At 49.3% G+C, this 14,714-nt stretch overlaps 8 protein-coding genes across 8 annotated transcripts; 4 read left to right on the top strand and 4 right to left on the bottom strand.

The window, feature by feature from the left end:
* Window positions 1–262: 262 nt before the first annotated feature.
* N7455_011224 (mitochondrial 54S ribosomal protein uL16m) lies at window positions 263–1,332 on the top strand (the record flags this gene model as incomplete). The annotated part of the gene is made up of 4 exons (XM_040958884.2): window positions 263–274; window positions 383–515; window positions 575–1,036; window positions 1,108–1,332. 4 exons carry the CDS (start codon window positions 263–265, stop codon window positions 1,299–1,301), a joined length of 801 nt encoding a protein of 266 aa, XP_040810624.2. The 3' UTR covers window positions 1,302–1,332.
* A 28-nt stretch (window positions 1,333–1,360) lies between these two features.
* Window positions 1,361–1,918, bottom strand: N7455_011223 (uncharacterized protein; the record flags this gene model as incomplete). The annotated part of the gene is made up of 4 exons (XM_040958871.2): window positions 1,361–1,443; window positions 1,566–1,691; window positions 1,752–1,810; window positions 1,869–1,918. The coding sequence occupies 4 exons, from the start codon at window positions 1,916–1,918 to the stop codon at window positions 1,361–1,363; spliced, it is 318 nt and encodes a 105-aa protein (XP_040810683.2).
* A 557-nt stretch (window positions 1,919–2,475) lies between these two features.
* Window positions 2,476–3,823, bottom strand: N7455_011222 (replication factor C subunit 5; the record flags this gene model as incomplete). Its single annotated transcript, XM_040958855.1, has 6 exons — window positions 2,476–2,500; window positions 2,548–2,603; window positions 2,664–2,762; window positions 2,817–2,985; window positions 3,055–3,677; window positions 3,737–3,823. 6 exons carry the CDS (start codon window positions 3,821–3,823, stop codon window positions 2,476–2,478), a joined length of 1,059 nt encoding a protein of 352 aa, XP_040810648.1.
* A 430-nt stretch (window positions 3,824–4,253) lies between these two features.
* On the bottom strand, window positions 4,254–5,189 carry N7455_011221 (cytochrome c oxidase assembly protein; the record flags this gene model as incomplete). Its single annotated transcript, XM_040958918.2, has 4 exons — window positions 4,254–4,300; window positions 4,354–4,795; window positions 4,863–4,932; window positions 4,993–5,189. The coding sequence occupies 4 exons, from the start codon at window positions 5,187–5,189 to the stop codon at window positions 4,254–4,256; spliced, it is 756 nt and encodes a 251-aa protein (XP_040810707.2).
* A 531-nt stretch (window positions 5,190–5,720) lies between these two features.
* On the bottom strand, window positions 5,721–7,545 carry N7455_011220 (uncharacterized protein; the record flags this gene model as incomplete). Its single annotated transcript, XM_040959840.2, has 4 exons — window positions 5,721–5,843; window positions 5,985–7,166; window positions 7,281–7,392; window positions 7,472–7,545. 4 exons carry the CDS (start codon window positions 7,543–7,545, stop codon window positions 5,721–5,723), a joined length of 1,491 nt encoding a protein of 496 aa, XP_040809730.2.
* Window positions 7,546–8,573: 1,028 nt separating this feature from the next.
* Window positions 8,574–10,216, top strand: N7455_011219 (basic helix-loop-helix domain-containing protein; the record flags this gene model as incomplete). The annotated part of the gene is made up of 2 exons (XM_040959832.2): window positions 8,574–8,940; window positions 8,994–10,216. Exons 1-2 carry the CDS (start codon window positions 8,877–8,879, stop codon window positions 10,214–10,216), a joined length of 1,287 nt encoding a protein of 428 aa, XP_040809693.2. The 5' UTR covers window positions 8,574–8,876.
* A 741-nt stretch (window positions 10,217–10,957) lies between these two features.
* On the top strand, window positions 10,958–11,973 carry N7455_011218 (uncharacterized protein; the record flags this gene model as incomplete). Its single annotated transcript, XM_040959811.2, has 5 exons — window positions 10,958–11,208; window positions 11,291–11,375; window positions 11,427–11,591; window positions 11,650–11,757; window positions 11,821–11,973. 5 exons carry the CDS (start codon window positions 10,958–10,960, stop codon window positions 11,971–11,973), a joined length of 762 nt encoding a protein of 253 aa, XP_040809695.2.
* Window positions 11,974–12,664: 691 nt separating this feature from the next.
* On the top strand, window positions 12,665–14,696 carry acuM (gluconeogenesis transcription factor RDS2; the record flags this gene model as incomplete). Its single annotated transcript, XM_065606615.1, has 7 exons — window positions 12,665–12,833; window positions 12,939–12,961; window positions 13,087–13,104; window positions 13,216–13,522; window positions 13,580–14,331; window positions 14,397–14,593; window positions 14,654–14,696. The coding sequence occupies 7 exons, from the start codon at window positions 12,665–12,667 to the stop codon at window positions 14,694–14,696; spliced, it is 1,509 nt and encodes a 502-aa protein (XP_065459781.1).
* Window positions 14,697–14,714: the final 18 nt, after the last annotated feature.

Below are 14,714 nucleotides of genomic sequence, written 5' to 3'. Positions count from 1 at the left end.
GAAAGGAGCATACCTAAGATTTGCCCAACCCATCGAAAATAACATAGGTTATGCGTAATAATTCTATGGTAAGATGAGCCACTAAGTACAATTACGAAGCCTTGGGAAAGGGCAAGAAGATCACCAGCCAGACTCTGAACATACTATATATGTACATATAGTTTTACTTATTAAGCAGCGCAGTGCAGCCTTCCGAGGTTCCTCTACTAGTACAATTAAGTACATCTCACACCAATAATTTGCTATTTAGAGCTACTCTAGAATGAAAGATGCCGTACGTAACTACATAGTTAGTGGGCTGGTATTGCGGCCTGATTTACAAGGCAAAACAAATAAGTAGGAGACATGTCACGTGTACACCATCCTTCCACTTCTGGACTAGTGCCAATCATCGAAAAGTGCCGGAGTAACGAAGCCTTTCGCAACATTGGTATATCTCGCCGCCTCCCTCCTCGCAATGGGTCCACAGATCAAGATGTTTGCTGGACCTCTCTCCGCCTGCACGCGGCCAACCCGTACGAGCCATTTAATTTCCATAAAACCCATTCTGCCGAAGACTAACAGTGCGACACAGTGTCGGGACCGCTGGCCACCTTTTCTCTATCACGATGCTTCTCTACCACCTCGCCCGCCCTCGATTGGCTGACCCCGAAATTCCAAGAAAAATCCAAGTCCCCCAAGGGTCGCCCTCACGTCGCTACCGGCGGATCCACCCGAGGAACAACAGTCGTGTGGGGAGACTTCGGTCTGCGCATGAAGGACCACGACCGCCGCATGCCCGCATCGGCGCTGAAGATCGCCGAAGAGACTATCAAGCGGCGGCTACGAGGAATGAACTATAAGCTGTACAAGCGTGTCAGCGCCAACGTTGGTGTCTACACCAAGGGTAACGAGCAGCGTATGGGTAAGGGTAAGGGTAAGTTCGACTACTGGACTGTCCGACTGCCCGTGAGCCGAATCGTCTTTGAATTGAAGGGAGATGTTCACGAGAAGATTGCCCGCGAGGCTTTCAGATTGGCGGGCCACAAATTGCCTGGTAGGTTATGCATTCTCATTCTCTACATGTACTGTTTTGGTGTACGAAAGATGTTCATTCTCATTCATTAGGTCTCTGGGAATTCGTTAACAAGGATGACCCCCCCCGTCGTCGGTATCACAAAGCTCGGAAACGGTGTCACTCTCGAGTCTCTCAAGCGGGCACGCAGAAACCCGCCTCTTGGTACCAACGACCTCGCTTCACCTCCGAAGAGCTCCTCCTCCAGCTCCGAACCTACCCAATAAACTGTCGTTTTGCCGCATGATACCGTTTTCCCTTTTTTTTTTCATCGGTCATGTCTTTTGCTTCGGTCGTCTTCGCCGACTAAGCCCCGACACCAGATCCAGGCCCATACCCCTGCTGTCTGCGGGCCTTGGCCACGGCATCGTCCTCGGCACGTTTCATATCTTTTGTACATTATCATCAGCTGTTTGCGTCTCTTTAGGAGCCATCGAGGCACGGGCTCCTCCGATGGATCTTTTGTCTTGATACTAGGAGTTTAGACAAGGAAAATATATTCAGCATTTACCTTTACCAGAGTCAGCCATTGCTCCCATGCCCAGCTTCTGGGCCTGGAAATCCGAGTCATAGCTGGGTGCCGGGCTATGTGTTCCTAGCCCAGGGCTCACTTCGCTTGTAGTGTGCTTATCGCCGGCTTACATGAGGTCAGTAATTGCTATAGTGCACTCAGGATTATCTCCAAGGAAGGACACACCCCCCAATTGTCCGGTTTGCTTTGGGGGACTCTTAGTGAATTGTCTGATAGACTCATATCTGTACCCTGTCATTAGTGAAGAGCAATTGTAAGAGGCGGTCTTGATGCAGTCCATACTGAGTGCTCTCTCCGCCGGGTTCCATATCAACAAGTCTGGGGTCGGACATTTTGGATGCTGTTCGTGTTGGGGTAGAAGTAAAGTGATGGGACAATGATAGATACAGTATTATGAAAATATAGCAGAAATTCCTGATCGAAAGATGAAAGCTATTCCGATGTTTTTAGCGAGTGGTCCAGTTTATGGATGACGGGGATGTGATGACGTAGGTTAAGAAGACACCCATGTGATATACACAATTCGGGGTTGATATCATTGCATCAAACCTATACTACTCAGAATTGACTACTCCTATCTACAATGCGGACACACCTTCACTGTTGAAGTGCATATATAACTATGAGTTTGAGATATTGATGTATGCAAAGATATTTCTACCACCTCAGAGATAGTACACAATGACAAGTGATATAACGCCAGAACCCTTTCAGCAAATGCCTTATGCGCCCGTGAAAAATGGAAATAATTCGGATACCTGGAGATTTCGAAAAAGCATGATTCTGCTTAATAGCAGACCATAACTTCCTAGATCCCATGCTCACTGAAAACCACCTTAGTGTACAAATCGTCATTCATCCATTGTCTTGGTTTGTTGGTAGTGAGTAATTAAAAGTCCATGCCCATCAGGTAACTAGTCTATTAGTTATGTATCGGTTAAATCATCTAGGGAAACCATACCTTTCATAGATGCGCATGAACTTGGCCACGAAGGCCTCGAGATGGAAGATTACTTTCTGTATAGAGTCCTTCATTAGCGCTTGAATTGATAGCAATAATAATCATCAATGACTTACGCTTCCCAGCTTGATGCGGTGCTCGTAGAAGGCAGACCACTTGATAACTTCTGGCTTCAGTGCATCATCAACTCGTGCAACGAGCTTGAATGTCAAGGTCTAGCGTCAACAGTTAGTATCTGGAGCATGTTAATTATGAATGTGGATACACACCTTCAAAATAGTCGTCGGTGGGATACAATGAGTCAAAAGATCATAAAGACGTGCGCGGACATGCAACAGTCGAGCTGGTGACCGTTCGGCCAGAATCTCATCTGCCGTAAGAGCAACGAGAGCCTCCCAGTCCGGAGGCGGGATGAGCGTCTTGTCCGTAACCTTTTCACTAAATTACGGGGAAAAAAAAGGTAAGCCTCTAAAATCCAATTTAATGAGTATCGAAGCGAAGACTCACTTTTGCGCATAAATGGACTCAAACATGAGCAGCGCACGACGCAGATTGCGTCCACTCTCCTTTGCAATCCTCTTGTTAAGCACCTCTGACTCTGTCCATCCTTCCTTTTTCCCTGCAAGATGGAGCGCAGAGCAAATGTCGCTTTCAGTAGGCGCGGCAACCCTGACCAGCAGGGTTCGGGAGCGAATCGGTGCAATGATGTTGGAGGTGCTGTTAGCCAGGAGAATCAATCGCAGATTGGGACTGTATTTCTCCATGGTCCGTCTGAGAGCTGCTTGGGCATCACGTGTGAGATGGTCGGCTTCGTTGATCACGACGACCTTGAACCGCTGCTTCGCGCCGAGATCCACCTGTTGCGTCTGCGCAACCTCTTTGAGCAATTCCTGGACGACGACTCGGTCATATTGTCCGACGTCTGCGGGGGTGATCTCGAGGTGGTATACCGACGAGACAATGTTGAATTCTAGTTTTCGGTTGCTTGTCGTTTGGAAGACTCTGGCGTCGATCTTAATCTTCTCGACACCGGGGCCGTACAGTTCTTTTAGTGTCGCAATTATGCGTGTTTTCTTGCCAGCGCCCGAGGGTCCGTAGACTAGTAAATGAGGGAAATCTCCGCTTTGTGCCTATCGATGGTACCTTGTATTAAAATCGTGTTCATGTTCCGCAGGTCAGGGTTTCTTACCAGTGACCGCAGGCGATCAGAGAGCTCGGGGTGATACGAGAGAGCATCAAGGGTGCGTGGCCGCAGCTTGTCCACAAGGAGAGCCATTTTGAAAACTCCGTAGGACTGTTGAGAGGATTGAGGTATCGGAGTGCTGGTGGTTTTTCGATAGAGGATGCGGACTGGAGAACGCGTCCAGGTACGCGCCTAATTAATCACTGGTCCGTGCACGCTCCCACTATATCAATGAATGCAGCAAAGGGCATCGATGAGCTTAATTCGATGAAGATTGTACGATTACATATGAATAAAATCAATAATATATACAGATATATAGTTTTTCTAGGCATTTGGCAGCCTTCCGCCAAACTCCGAGATGTATAGTACATGCAAAATTTGCTTTGAGAGATGAGATGAATGCGAAAAAGCCGGACACAACACCACGCATGTTTCTTTGTTCACCGTTGAATGTCCAAGTCTATGCAAATCCACATAGTTGAAAAATGCAGTACCCCAATGCGCCCTTGGTATGAGCTTCTTATGATGCGATTGGCGTCAGAACACCGTTGTCGTCATATTTCGCTTCTGCTTTGGGGTTAGACCTGGCCAAGAGAGCAACGAATAGACACAAAACTCACTGAAGAAGGTATATGAAAGGGTAATAGTATCAATACCCTTCATGTTAGGATCGGTAGCGAAGTCAGGATCAATGAAGAAGAAAACAGGCATATCGACCGATTCTCCCGCATTGAGCTTCTGCTCCTCAAAGCAGAAACATTGGATCTTGCTAAAGTACGGCGCAACCTGACCTGGCGTGACACTGTATGTTGCGACTCCAATAATATCCTGCGGGCCCTTATTCGTTGCGGTATAGAATGCCAGCGCCGTCTCACCGGGCAGCACTCGGACCTCGCGCTGCTGGGGAGTGAACTTCCAAGGGAGGACATCCGATACCGAGCCGTTGAATGTGATGCGTAGACGACGAGAGTCCGTCACTGGTGTCACACGTGCAGAGGTATCGCCGTCGCCGGTTCGGTGGGTGAGGATGGGCTGACCACCCCAACCGGTCTGTTGGCAGATCTGCAATTGGGATCAGAATGAGATTCTGTTTAGGATGTACTCTAGATCGAGCGAGAGCTTGGCATACCATTTTGTAAAGAGGGACAGATCCATATGCAAGGGCAACCGTTCCGAGGATCATACTGATGGTATAGTACCTGATCGGGGGCTTTGTTAGGATAAAGATTACCTCAAATACGGGTTCGATGGCAGCTTACATTGTAGAGGCATTGCGCTTTTGCGATTCTGGGGTATTAAAAGGCGCCGCAGATGAATTGCGTTCATGAAGCAGGAAATTCCTTGAGAAGTACCTCCGCTCTACCTCGAAGACGCTCTTCCGGAGACAGACTGAGCGCTGGGGGATCGTCCCCGTCAGCGCAGAGCGCCCTAGCGAGGGGAATAATCGTGAAAACATGGTTCTATGACTTCAATGGGATCGGATGTTGGGTTGCATGAGATCCAGCGTATCCCCAACACGTGATGACAACTCTGATTCGATGGCTTATCGATAAGCCCTAAGCTTCGGGGTCACGTTACATCTAAACGGCGAGCAATATTGAGACAATGGGGTTGGATATGTGGATCTTGAATTGATTGTTGATTTGCTGATGAAGATTAATTGGATTTTGATCGTGATCGTGTCAAATAAACAGGCCCAACTGCACCCTTCCGGCTGCTTAGCCTGCAGAGTTGACATGATCAGCGACCAGTTTACAGTAAGAATAGCACACCACACTGTTAGTATGAACATACTATTTGCCTTGTACATAGTACATAAATTAACCGGTACCATCAAGTTTGGAACATTTGAATGTGCGTAAGGATACAAATTTCGTAAAGAAATAATACAGGGTAATAGCACTCAGAAGTCAGACCCGACGTCTAAAATAACCAATAACTAATACAACCGTTTGATGCCTTCGAGGCATTTCATTGAAAGAAAAGTCTAATTCAACACACTCGATGTGATGCGACCAAAAACTCCTCGTACCATGCTAGGTCGCTCGCGGAGGAAAGTGATAAGAATAGCAGCGCTAACAGCAAATGCAACACGCTCTCGATATTGATACTGGGAAACACCAACACGCGTCAGCACCTTGTGATTGTTTTGGAACCTGCCACAGGCTAATTTGGAGACGTTGAGAAGGGGTTGGAGGGGATGTGGGTGTAACCCTGTTGTGGACAGAGGATGCGAGGGTCCGATACATACCTTGTTATCATACAACCGTGGCAAAACCGTGGCGGCAGCCCGGGGTGCCACAAATAGTGCTATCTCCTGCCTCTTCCGCGAGTTTTCAACCAATATACTCCAGCCACACATGAGACATCCCGCACCGACACAAAGCCCAGAGTCCCACATCATCGGAGTGACGGTCTTCGCATCAAAGATCTTGGGGCCAAGTCGTGTCCGAGCGAGACAAACGCCGTAGTAAAATAAACTCACAAAAGATGCGAGGAAGGCAGATGATCGTGCTGCATCGGAAAGGGCCCGACGGAGGGCAGTTGCAGATTTCATCGTGCGCAGACGGAAAACAATTTGTAGGGGTATATAGGTTGCACAGGCAAATTTGAAGGTTTTGGCAAATCGAGACAATGCGTGTTTCTCACAACTGGGACCACAGCCCATGTGAACCATTTCGCAAGGGATCGGGATCACTTTTGCTGGGTCTCCCCAGACCTCTGGCCAGTTGTAGTCTTTGCACATCGACTGGAGAAGAGGTGCCTGGCCTGTATCCTTTCCATAAACGAAGACTCCTCGTCGAACACGACGCAAGGCTTCAATTAAACGCGAATCGACCTGAGCAGCTTCCCCGATCCACTTCTCGTAGGCTCTGGGCAGTCTTTCAGGGAGATAAAACCATGCCCACATGACTACAGCGGCACTCATGGCAAAGACAGTTGCGTCGGCGAAGCCAGGGACAAGGGATTCGACAGTCGTCCAGCGATTCTGGGCCCGGCGGCGACGGGACCAGCGACCCCAAGCAGCACATGCGACCGCATCTACAGCTCTTGTGACCATGTAGATGGTGAGGTCCATTGTCCTCCCTGCTAACTCCGGGCGGTGATGCTCTAGCGGATTGGCCATGACCTGACTAGGGTCCTTCCCCTGATCTGTGGAGTTCCGGATAGCTCTGACATCTTCTATTGGTAGACAGATGCGGTTTCTGTTCAGCAGTTGAAAACTGAACCACCCGGATAGAAAAGTGATGACGAATCTAATCAAGCGGTCGAGCTTTTTTGAAATCTGAACGTCACGTTTGGAGAGCCCTGCTGTGACCAATGCACACAGACGATACAATCCTATTGGTAGTAGGGTTGAACCACCGACCAGGGAAGCACACGCGGTTGGGAAACTGTTCAGACGCAAAGGGCCAGTCAACACTTTAGCTAGCTATTCTCAAATCAAGGTTAGCTGTAGCACTTCATTTGCGCGATGGACCAGAGAAAACGGGTGACATGATAAGTCGCGATAACAGGTCCGTACTTAGGTGATGTCGCGACATACCTCTTGGAGTTTCTGTTGCGCAGTCCAGTCCTTATTGCGCAGTCGGCGTACATAAGACACCAATTTTGGGGTGACAGAAGACAGGTACCCGAGGACGTAGGCGCGAAGGAGGCTTCAGTCACAATCAGCAAGAGCTCTTCAGATCACACAGTTGCACTAAGCCACAAGGGTAACAGATCGCATGGACTCACGGCTTGAATACCCGGACGTTGTCCCTTCCATGGCGTCTCCGGAGTGTAGGTTCCATGCTACCGGAAACCTTCATGTCATGATCCGTCGGGAGGTGTTCAACATCACAGTTCCCCGAACTAATCGGCGATGAGGGGGGCCAGCCAACAATAACCTTGGAAACTCTGATGGGATTCACAAGAATCTTCTCGCCAATCAGAAAATCAAGAGGTGTAAGAGCTTAATCGGTTTTATCCGTGGGGTGACCTAACAATTGCACCTCCCGAAAATTGGGTAGTATTCTCCGGCAGAGGGGAAATTGACACTTGCACGATCGTTTTTCTAGACTAGTATGTGGATCGTGGATCGCATGTAATGGGCCTGTTAGAGACTCAGTTATACCTCGGTCCCTGCCCAAGTGGGAAATTCAGGAAAGCCCCCGCAAACAAGATCCAAATGCAAATTCGGGGGAGGGACCAGTTAAGAGAAGACAGAGGACGATCATCCGAAGCAATGGGCCTTTCGGGGCAAACCTTGGAAATTCTCGGGATTGCGGGGCTGAACAAGGCGAATGTTTTAATTTAAAAATACCCCGTGGCGGCGGACGATCCCAGGAGAACTATCCAAAATAGGGGAGATGAACCGGACCCAATTTATCTGGTTTTTTTTTCCCCCTTGCAAGATAAGAATGAGAGAGAGAGAAAGAGAAAGAGATATAATGAAGTGGGATGTATTCCGAATGTACATCAAAGAATCAAGTAATAAAGGGGGTACCTGCAGTATACTTGTGTAGTACTTCTTGCAGCACTGGCAGTCTGGCAGTCTGGCAGTGACAGGACTGGAGACAAAGGTCGGTCTCAGGGCCTCGGGAAGGCTTCTCCGGGACTCAACAGCACATGAGCTCTTCCCCGGGAACGTATTAAATACCGGGGGTACATTGTAAGACCACACCAGAACGACGGTAATTATGGTCATTTTGGTACTGTTACGTCACGCGCTCAAATTTTTGCATGTGATCAGGTCGAGGCCGAACAGGACGATTGCTTTTGATGCGAAACTCTCCACGTATTCTTCTTGATCTCTCTTGCTTTTGGACACTCTCTTGATCCTCTTCTATTTCTTTCTTTCTTTCTTTCCACTTCTGTCTGACCTTCTTGTTCTTATTCCCATTGCGCCGAACCGAACCGGCTTCTTATCGAGTCGCATTATCAACTCTGGAGAACCCCGTGGCTTTGATCTACCCCCCCGCGTCCCTCTTTTGTGGAGTCGAACTTTCGCTATCACCTTGATCGCAGGCTGTTTGCACTTGAGTCCAAGGCATGACAGTGTCGTCTTGATCCGCGCTACTCTTAGCATCAGAGTAGCAACCCTTTTGTTGACCGACACTCCGGCATACAAATTCCTCTTGATATTGAACCAATCGTCACTATGAATGGACATGGGACTGAAGTTCGGACTGGGCGCACATCCCCTCCGGCTGCTCCCTTTGGATGTGAGTTGCCCCGAGCATCATTCTGTACTGTTCCTTCTCTAACCCGGTTCTAGACTCCTTTCTCTCCCCCATGGATACCCCCTTTGAACAGGCACCTGCTCTTCCCCCAGGGCCTTCTCTTCTTGATGATAATGAATCCAACATGCTCGACAACTTCTTTACTACCATGAACGCAAACCACTTTACGAATGATTTCTGGATGCGACAAGAACATAAACCCGGGGCACCTAACTTTGACTGGTCAGGTGAACTGCCACCCAACTTTGAGGGATCAACCACGTCCCTATCACAGCCTGCTTTTCAGCAGCATGGGCTAGGAAAAGCATCCGGGGGAATGATAACAGACAACCCCACAAGCTCGGATATCTTCGCTGCAGCCTCCATGCTCTACCACAGCGGTCTAAACGGATCAGAGTTGGGATCTACGTTAGCACAACAGACTTTCGCGGGACACACTCTCCCTGCCCTTGGGACACAACGAAAAAACAATTCACATACCGGCACTACTGCACATGGTTCAACTTCATCTCCACCCCGGGCTGATGTACCGATTGGATATCATACCTCGGAGATGTTTTTTGACGTCCGTGACCCCATTCCCGCAGACCAACATCCATCAAGGAAGGTCCGCAGTTTGCGATGGGGCTCAGATGCTAGTTTTATGGATCAAGGCTATCTTCGCCCCCCTGACCAGCCCGACGAGGAACAGCGGACAAATGACCTGCTCGATCATCTCGGGTGTTTCGAGCCACAAAGCAGTGCAGCAAACACACGAGCACCTAGTCCAGAACGCATGGTTGGGGCTCCTCCTCAAGGTCCCACCTTCCGAAGTGGTGCTATCCTGGACGAGAGCTTACACCCTCGGAAACGCTCAAGGGTTGTGAAAGAGGAGGGCGACGAATACTCCGATGACGATGATGCACGACCTCACTCAAGGAAATCTAGAGGATCTATCAGCAAAGGCCGACGGGCATCAACAGACATGTCTCGAAAAGCCCGACTACAGCCAGGGTCCAAAGCGGCACGAGAGAATCTTACAGAGGAACAAAAGCGGACCAACCACATTCTTTCGGAACAGAAACGCCGAAATCTCATTCGCCAAGGCTTCGAGGACTTGTGCACCCTCGTCCCTGCACTCAGAGGCGGCGGGTTCAGCAAAAGCGCAATGCTCACTGGAGCTGCTGACTGGCTCGAGGACCTTCTTCATGGGAATGACATCCTCCAAACCCAATTGCATGACTTGAAGGGCATCAATGGCTTGGTTATGCCGCGTTGATACCCTCTGTGACACGATCACAACGTTAATTTATGATCTCATGGATGGCCCCTGCCTCTTTTCTTGGCCGGGATTGCAAGCATTTCAGCGGGTGGACAGTTTTGTGCATGCACGCCGGCGAGTGGGCATTTCATCTTTGAAAACCCCAGCGACAAGATACCTTTTGTTTTTTCTTTCTCTGCACACTGTTTCTTAGCCGTATTCTTTTTTTTTTTTTTTTTTCTCCATCTACCCGCTGTAGGTGATACAAGTCATCTTCTGGCTGGTTCTCGGCAAATATCGATACCCTGGTGCATAATTCGAAAAGCCTGTATTGGCAGAACATAGTTTGAGTATTTCAAATCCTTATTTTTAAAAAAATAATTGTGTTGGTCCATATATTAAGATATATATTTCTACGTAGCTCATAATATAGAGAGTACGTGATGCATTGCCCTGCCAAAAGCTATGATATAGGTCCGCCATTGCTCTCTACTATGTGTACACATTTAGTGTTGAAGTTGATATAGATAATGCTACAATTTGACATTTCAAGAACATGCCCAGATTCTATCTTAGTTTTCGATATAAAATACCAGCGTGTACGAATATGTTTAATAAAGGCCAAGACTACCAAGACCTGTCGGAATGCTGCTAGTATCTCCATGTTCTGTCCCCACCGCTCTGTTTTGCCTGCATGTGAAGACGCGTCGACGTAACCTTAATTTTGGACCTCGACAGACCCAACGCCCTCAACTTACCATGCCTCCAAAACGAAAACACACCGACGATGTCCCGCAGGAGGACGAGTCCAAGCGTTACGCCTATCTCAAACCTCACGTCCGCCGCGTCCCAGAGAAGACCATCAAGTCGAAATGGACCCCTCTACCGGAACCCGTCCAAGAAAAGATCAAGGACATGTTCCACTCCCTTGAGCGACCGGTGATAATGCGGAATCAAAATGAGCGCAAGCGTATCGAGGCACAGGGTGCCGTGCAAGCGGTTGTGCGAAAGTAGGGCGCCATGCTCAGTCTGGTAGCTTCCGCAGAGCTACCAGTGTCTTGAGAGAGATGATGATAGTAACTGTTGTTTTAGTTTAGGCAAACGACTCCCGCGAATGCCGTTTCCACCCATAACGAAGGAATCCAACTTCGACTACGAATCTGCCCTGAATGAGCACGTATGTGACCCTCTACGATTGTCGACAAGTCCATCCTAATTAAATCTTTAGCGGTCGCTCGAGGCCCACTTGGCTACGATGAACGACAGCGTCGATCTATTAAAAGCCGAAATTGCCAAAGAAGAAGCGCTCCTTGCTGGGGAGACGAAGTCACTCCAGGAAATGGACAAGAATGCCAAACGGGCCGAGGCTGAAAGGAAACGACAGACCAAGAATGTATGCAGCAAACGCATCTTGCTTCCAACCGGGACTGGCTAATATTTTGCGACCGCAGGAACACCCCGTGCTCCGACAGCTGGATGCACTTCCTCAAACCGAGAGTTCTGGGTCCTCCGAGTTCATCCTTCTTGGCGCGAAGGATAGCCAAGTGACACTAGATGAGGTATGGACTGCTTGCGAACCACACGTGCTCGCTCTGTCAACTGACCATTGTATTTGATTTTAGTTGGAGACCGACCCCGAAGTCCAAGGACTCATGAAGCAACTGCATGGCCATCTTCAATCCATGCAAAGCAACACAGCCCCCTTCGCAGGACTTGGCGATGCCATCACTCGTTCACAAGCTGCCTTGGATCTATACTCGATGCCCAACGACTGATCGTCCCCCTGGACATCACCATACCACACCATCCAAGCCACCAATACCGGCATTTCGATGCTTATGATTGACACATGAAGGGCCTCGGACCCAGAGTATGCACGCTTATTAAAAACGCAAACCAAGTACCGACCGAGCTTGGCGACCAGGAATCACATCGGCAATCCTTGTCGCGTACTTGAATCTCAATGCAGTCGCTGAATAGCTGCATATGGTGGAACCGCACCTTTTTTCAACAGAGGATATCCCTTTGCAAGAGGTTTGCAAGGGTCAAATATGAATCACACTATATTGGGAGAAGGGTAATGCGAGTATCATGCGCACCCAGTCGAATCTGAGGAGTCCTAGCTTCAAAGATGACTAGGCAACCCGAGGCCCCCACTGCATGAGAGGAAGGGGGGAAAAGACTAAACGGTTGTAAATCAATAAAACACGAGTCTGCATTTTTGCACGGAGTACAGAATATGGTCTCAATTCAAATCCCAATTGTAAGAATAGAAAAACGTAATTCCTTGACCGAGGTCTCGCCCCCGAAAGTGGCGTGTGCCCAAACAGCCAACCCCATGCGGAGCAGTTCGGAGGGGTGACTCCGCTTTCTCCATCCCCAAGAACTTTTTGACATTTACCAACTACCAACTGGTCTGCAGGCAGCCATTTCACCCCGGCCCTGGTGGTTCTCAACATTTGCGCAATGTCCGAAAAGAATGCGCCGCTGGGCGCTTCCAATGCGACAAAGTCCAGGTCCACTGATGCAGGGAAGGATACGAGCGTCAAGAACTCGCAAACATCTGCGGCCAAGGCCGAAACGACCGGCTCGGGGAGTCACTCCAGTCCCAAGAAGCGCCGGAAGGTGAATCACGGTAAGGTGCCGTTGCGCAGCATGCGACAGGGATCTGGGCGCGGCCGATTCTGTTGCGCATAACGATAAGAACATCTTTGCTAACGAGAGTTTCCCGCAATTCTAGCTTGTGTATATTGTCGCCGCTCGGTAAGTTTACCTCTTGGGATGTCATTATGTTTGATTGCCATACGCGATAGGCCATGGCATTAGTGCTGGCGCATATCTATTGGAGGAACTGGCTTTGCTAACGGGGTTTTGTTCGCGTGGGACAGCATATGACCTGTGACTCGGTACGACGCCTGTCTCCCCTTTCCCCGTTCGCGACCCGTCACATCTGAAACCCTGAAGCCAAACTTGCGGGAAAATAAATTGCACCAGCTGACCTGTCTGTATCTACGAAGGAACGGCCCTGCACCCGCTGTATAAAGCGAAACATCGGCCACCTGTGCCATGATGAGCCGAGGGAAACTGCAAAACGAGGACGTGGCGAACACGAACATTCTGCTGCAGACGACGAGGGCTCGTCTAACAATGAATTGGGCTCCGTTCAAGGCATGTCTAGGAGTGTCGATGTCGCCGATGCTGCTGGTCAGCAATCATTCCCTGATACCACGATCGGAATTGCGCCCTCAGCTGTGAACCCGCCTTCAACGGTACCGCCTGGCAATCTTTCTGCATCTAGTCAGGGCCTCGAGCCTAACTCTCAGCGTGAGTTTGCAACAAATCCTGTTTTTGCCCCCGGACTCAGCTGACGTGGTATGACAGTCATGCAATATACCGACTGGGTAGGTGGTCAGAATCAGTTCCAGGATATGCATTCTCTCCACCCGTCGTACATGTTTAATGCCCATGAGGTGACCAACGAGTACAATCTGCTCGGAGATTTCCTCAGTAACAGTCTCTTGGACGATGGGGCGATGTTCCAAAATCAAGACATGCAGGGAATCTACACCGATTCATCCTTGATGAATTCGATGAATGGTATGGCGCTACCGAGCGGGTTGGCTCCTCCGGCACAACTTCCGCCGCCAGCACAAAGCCAAGTACCGCCAGGAGACTCCATTCAACGACCAACCTCCACGGTGGGCAATGACAAAGCTCGGGAAACATACTACATGACTGCCGCCGACCCAGCAGGAACGGACCCACCAGAGGAGCGAATGAACAAGCTTCTCAAAGCGAAATATGACGCCGGTTTGCTGAAACCGTTCAACTATGTCAAGGGATATGCACGATTGAACCAGTACATGGAAAAGAACATGCAGCAAATATCTCGGCAAAAGATTCTGCGGCAGCTTGATAAGTTCCGGCCCAAGTTCCGAGAACGCATGCAGAGCTTGACTGATATCGAACTGATTCTGGTGGAGATGTGGTTCGAGCGGAGTCTTATGGAGTACGACCGCGTCTTTGCCAGTATGGCTATCCCGGCCTGCTGCTGGCGTCGAACAGGCGAGATCTTCCGAGGGAATAATGAGATGGCAAAGCTTATTGATGTCCCAGTGGAGGGTCTGCGAGATGTAAGTTCCAAAATTGGAGATCCCCACATAATATCACAGCCAACTCACATGTTTACTCTCTGTAGGGCAAACTTGCTATCCACGAGATCATTGTCGAAGATCAATTGGTTAGCTATTGGGAAAAGTTCGGCGCTATCGCCTTCGACAATACCCAAAAGGCCATGCTCACCAGTTGCACGCTGAAGAGCCCTAATCCTAACTCCACAGGCGATGGTATTACCTGCTGCTTTTCGTTTACGATCAGACGAGACAATCACAACATGTAAGTGTTCACTGCTCACTATCCACTAGATCCTAACGTGCCGAATCTAACACTGTGCAGCCCGTCTCTCATCGTTGGGAACTTCCTCCCCATCGATAAATAGTACTTTTTGGTAGACTCT

This window comes from Penicillium solitum (assembly GCF_028829755.1).
Source record: "Penicillium solitum strain IBT 25940 chromosome Unknown utg000009l_segment0_segment0, whole genome shotgun sequence".
NCBI classification, from domain to species: Eukaryota; Fungi; Ascomycota; class Eurotiomycetes; order Eurotiales; family Aspergillaceae; genus Penicillium; species Penicillium solitum.
This window is presented reverse-complemented; position numbering and strand designations above follow the sequence as displayed.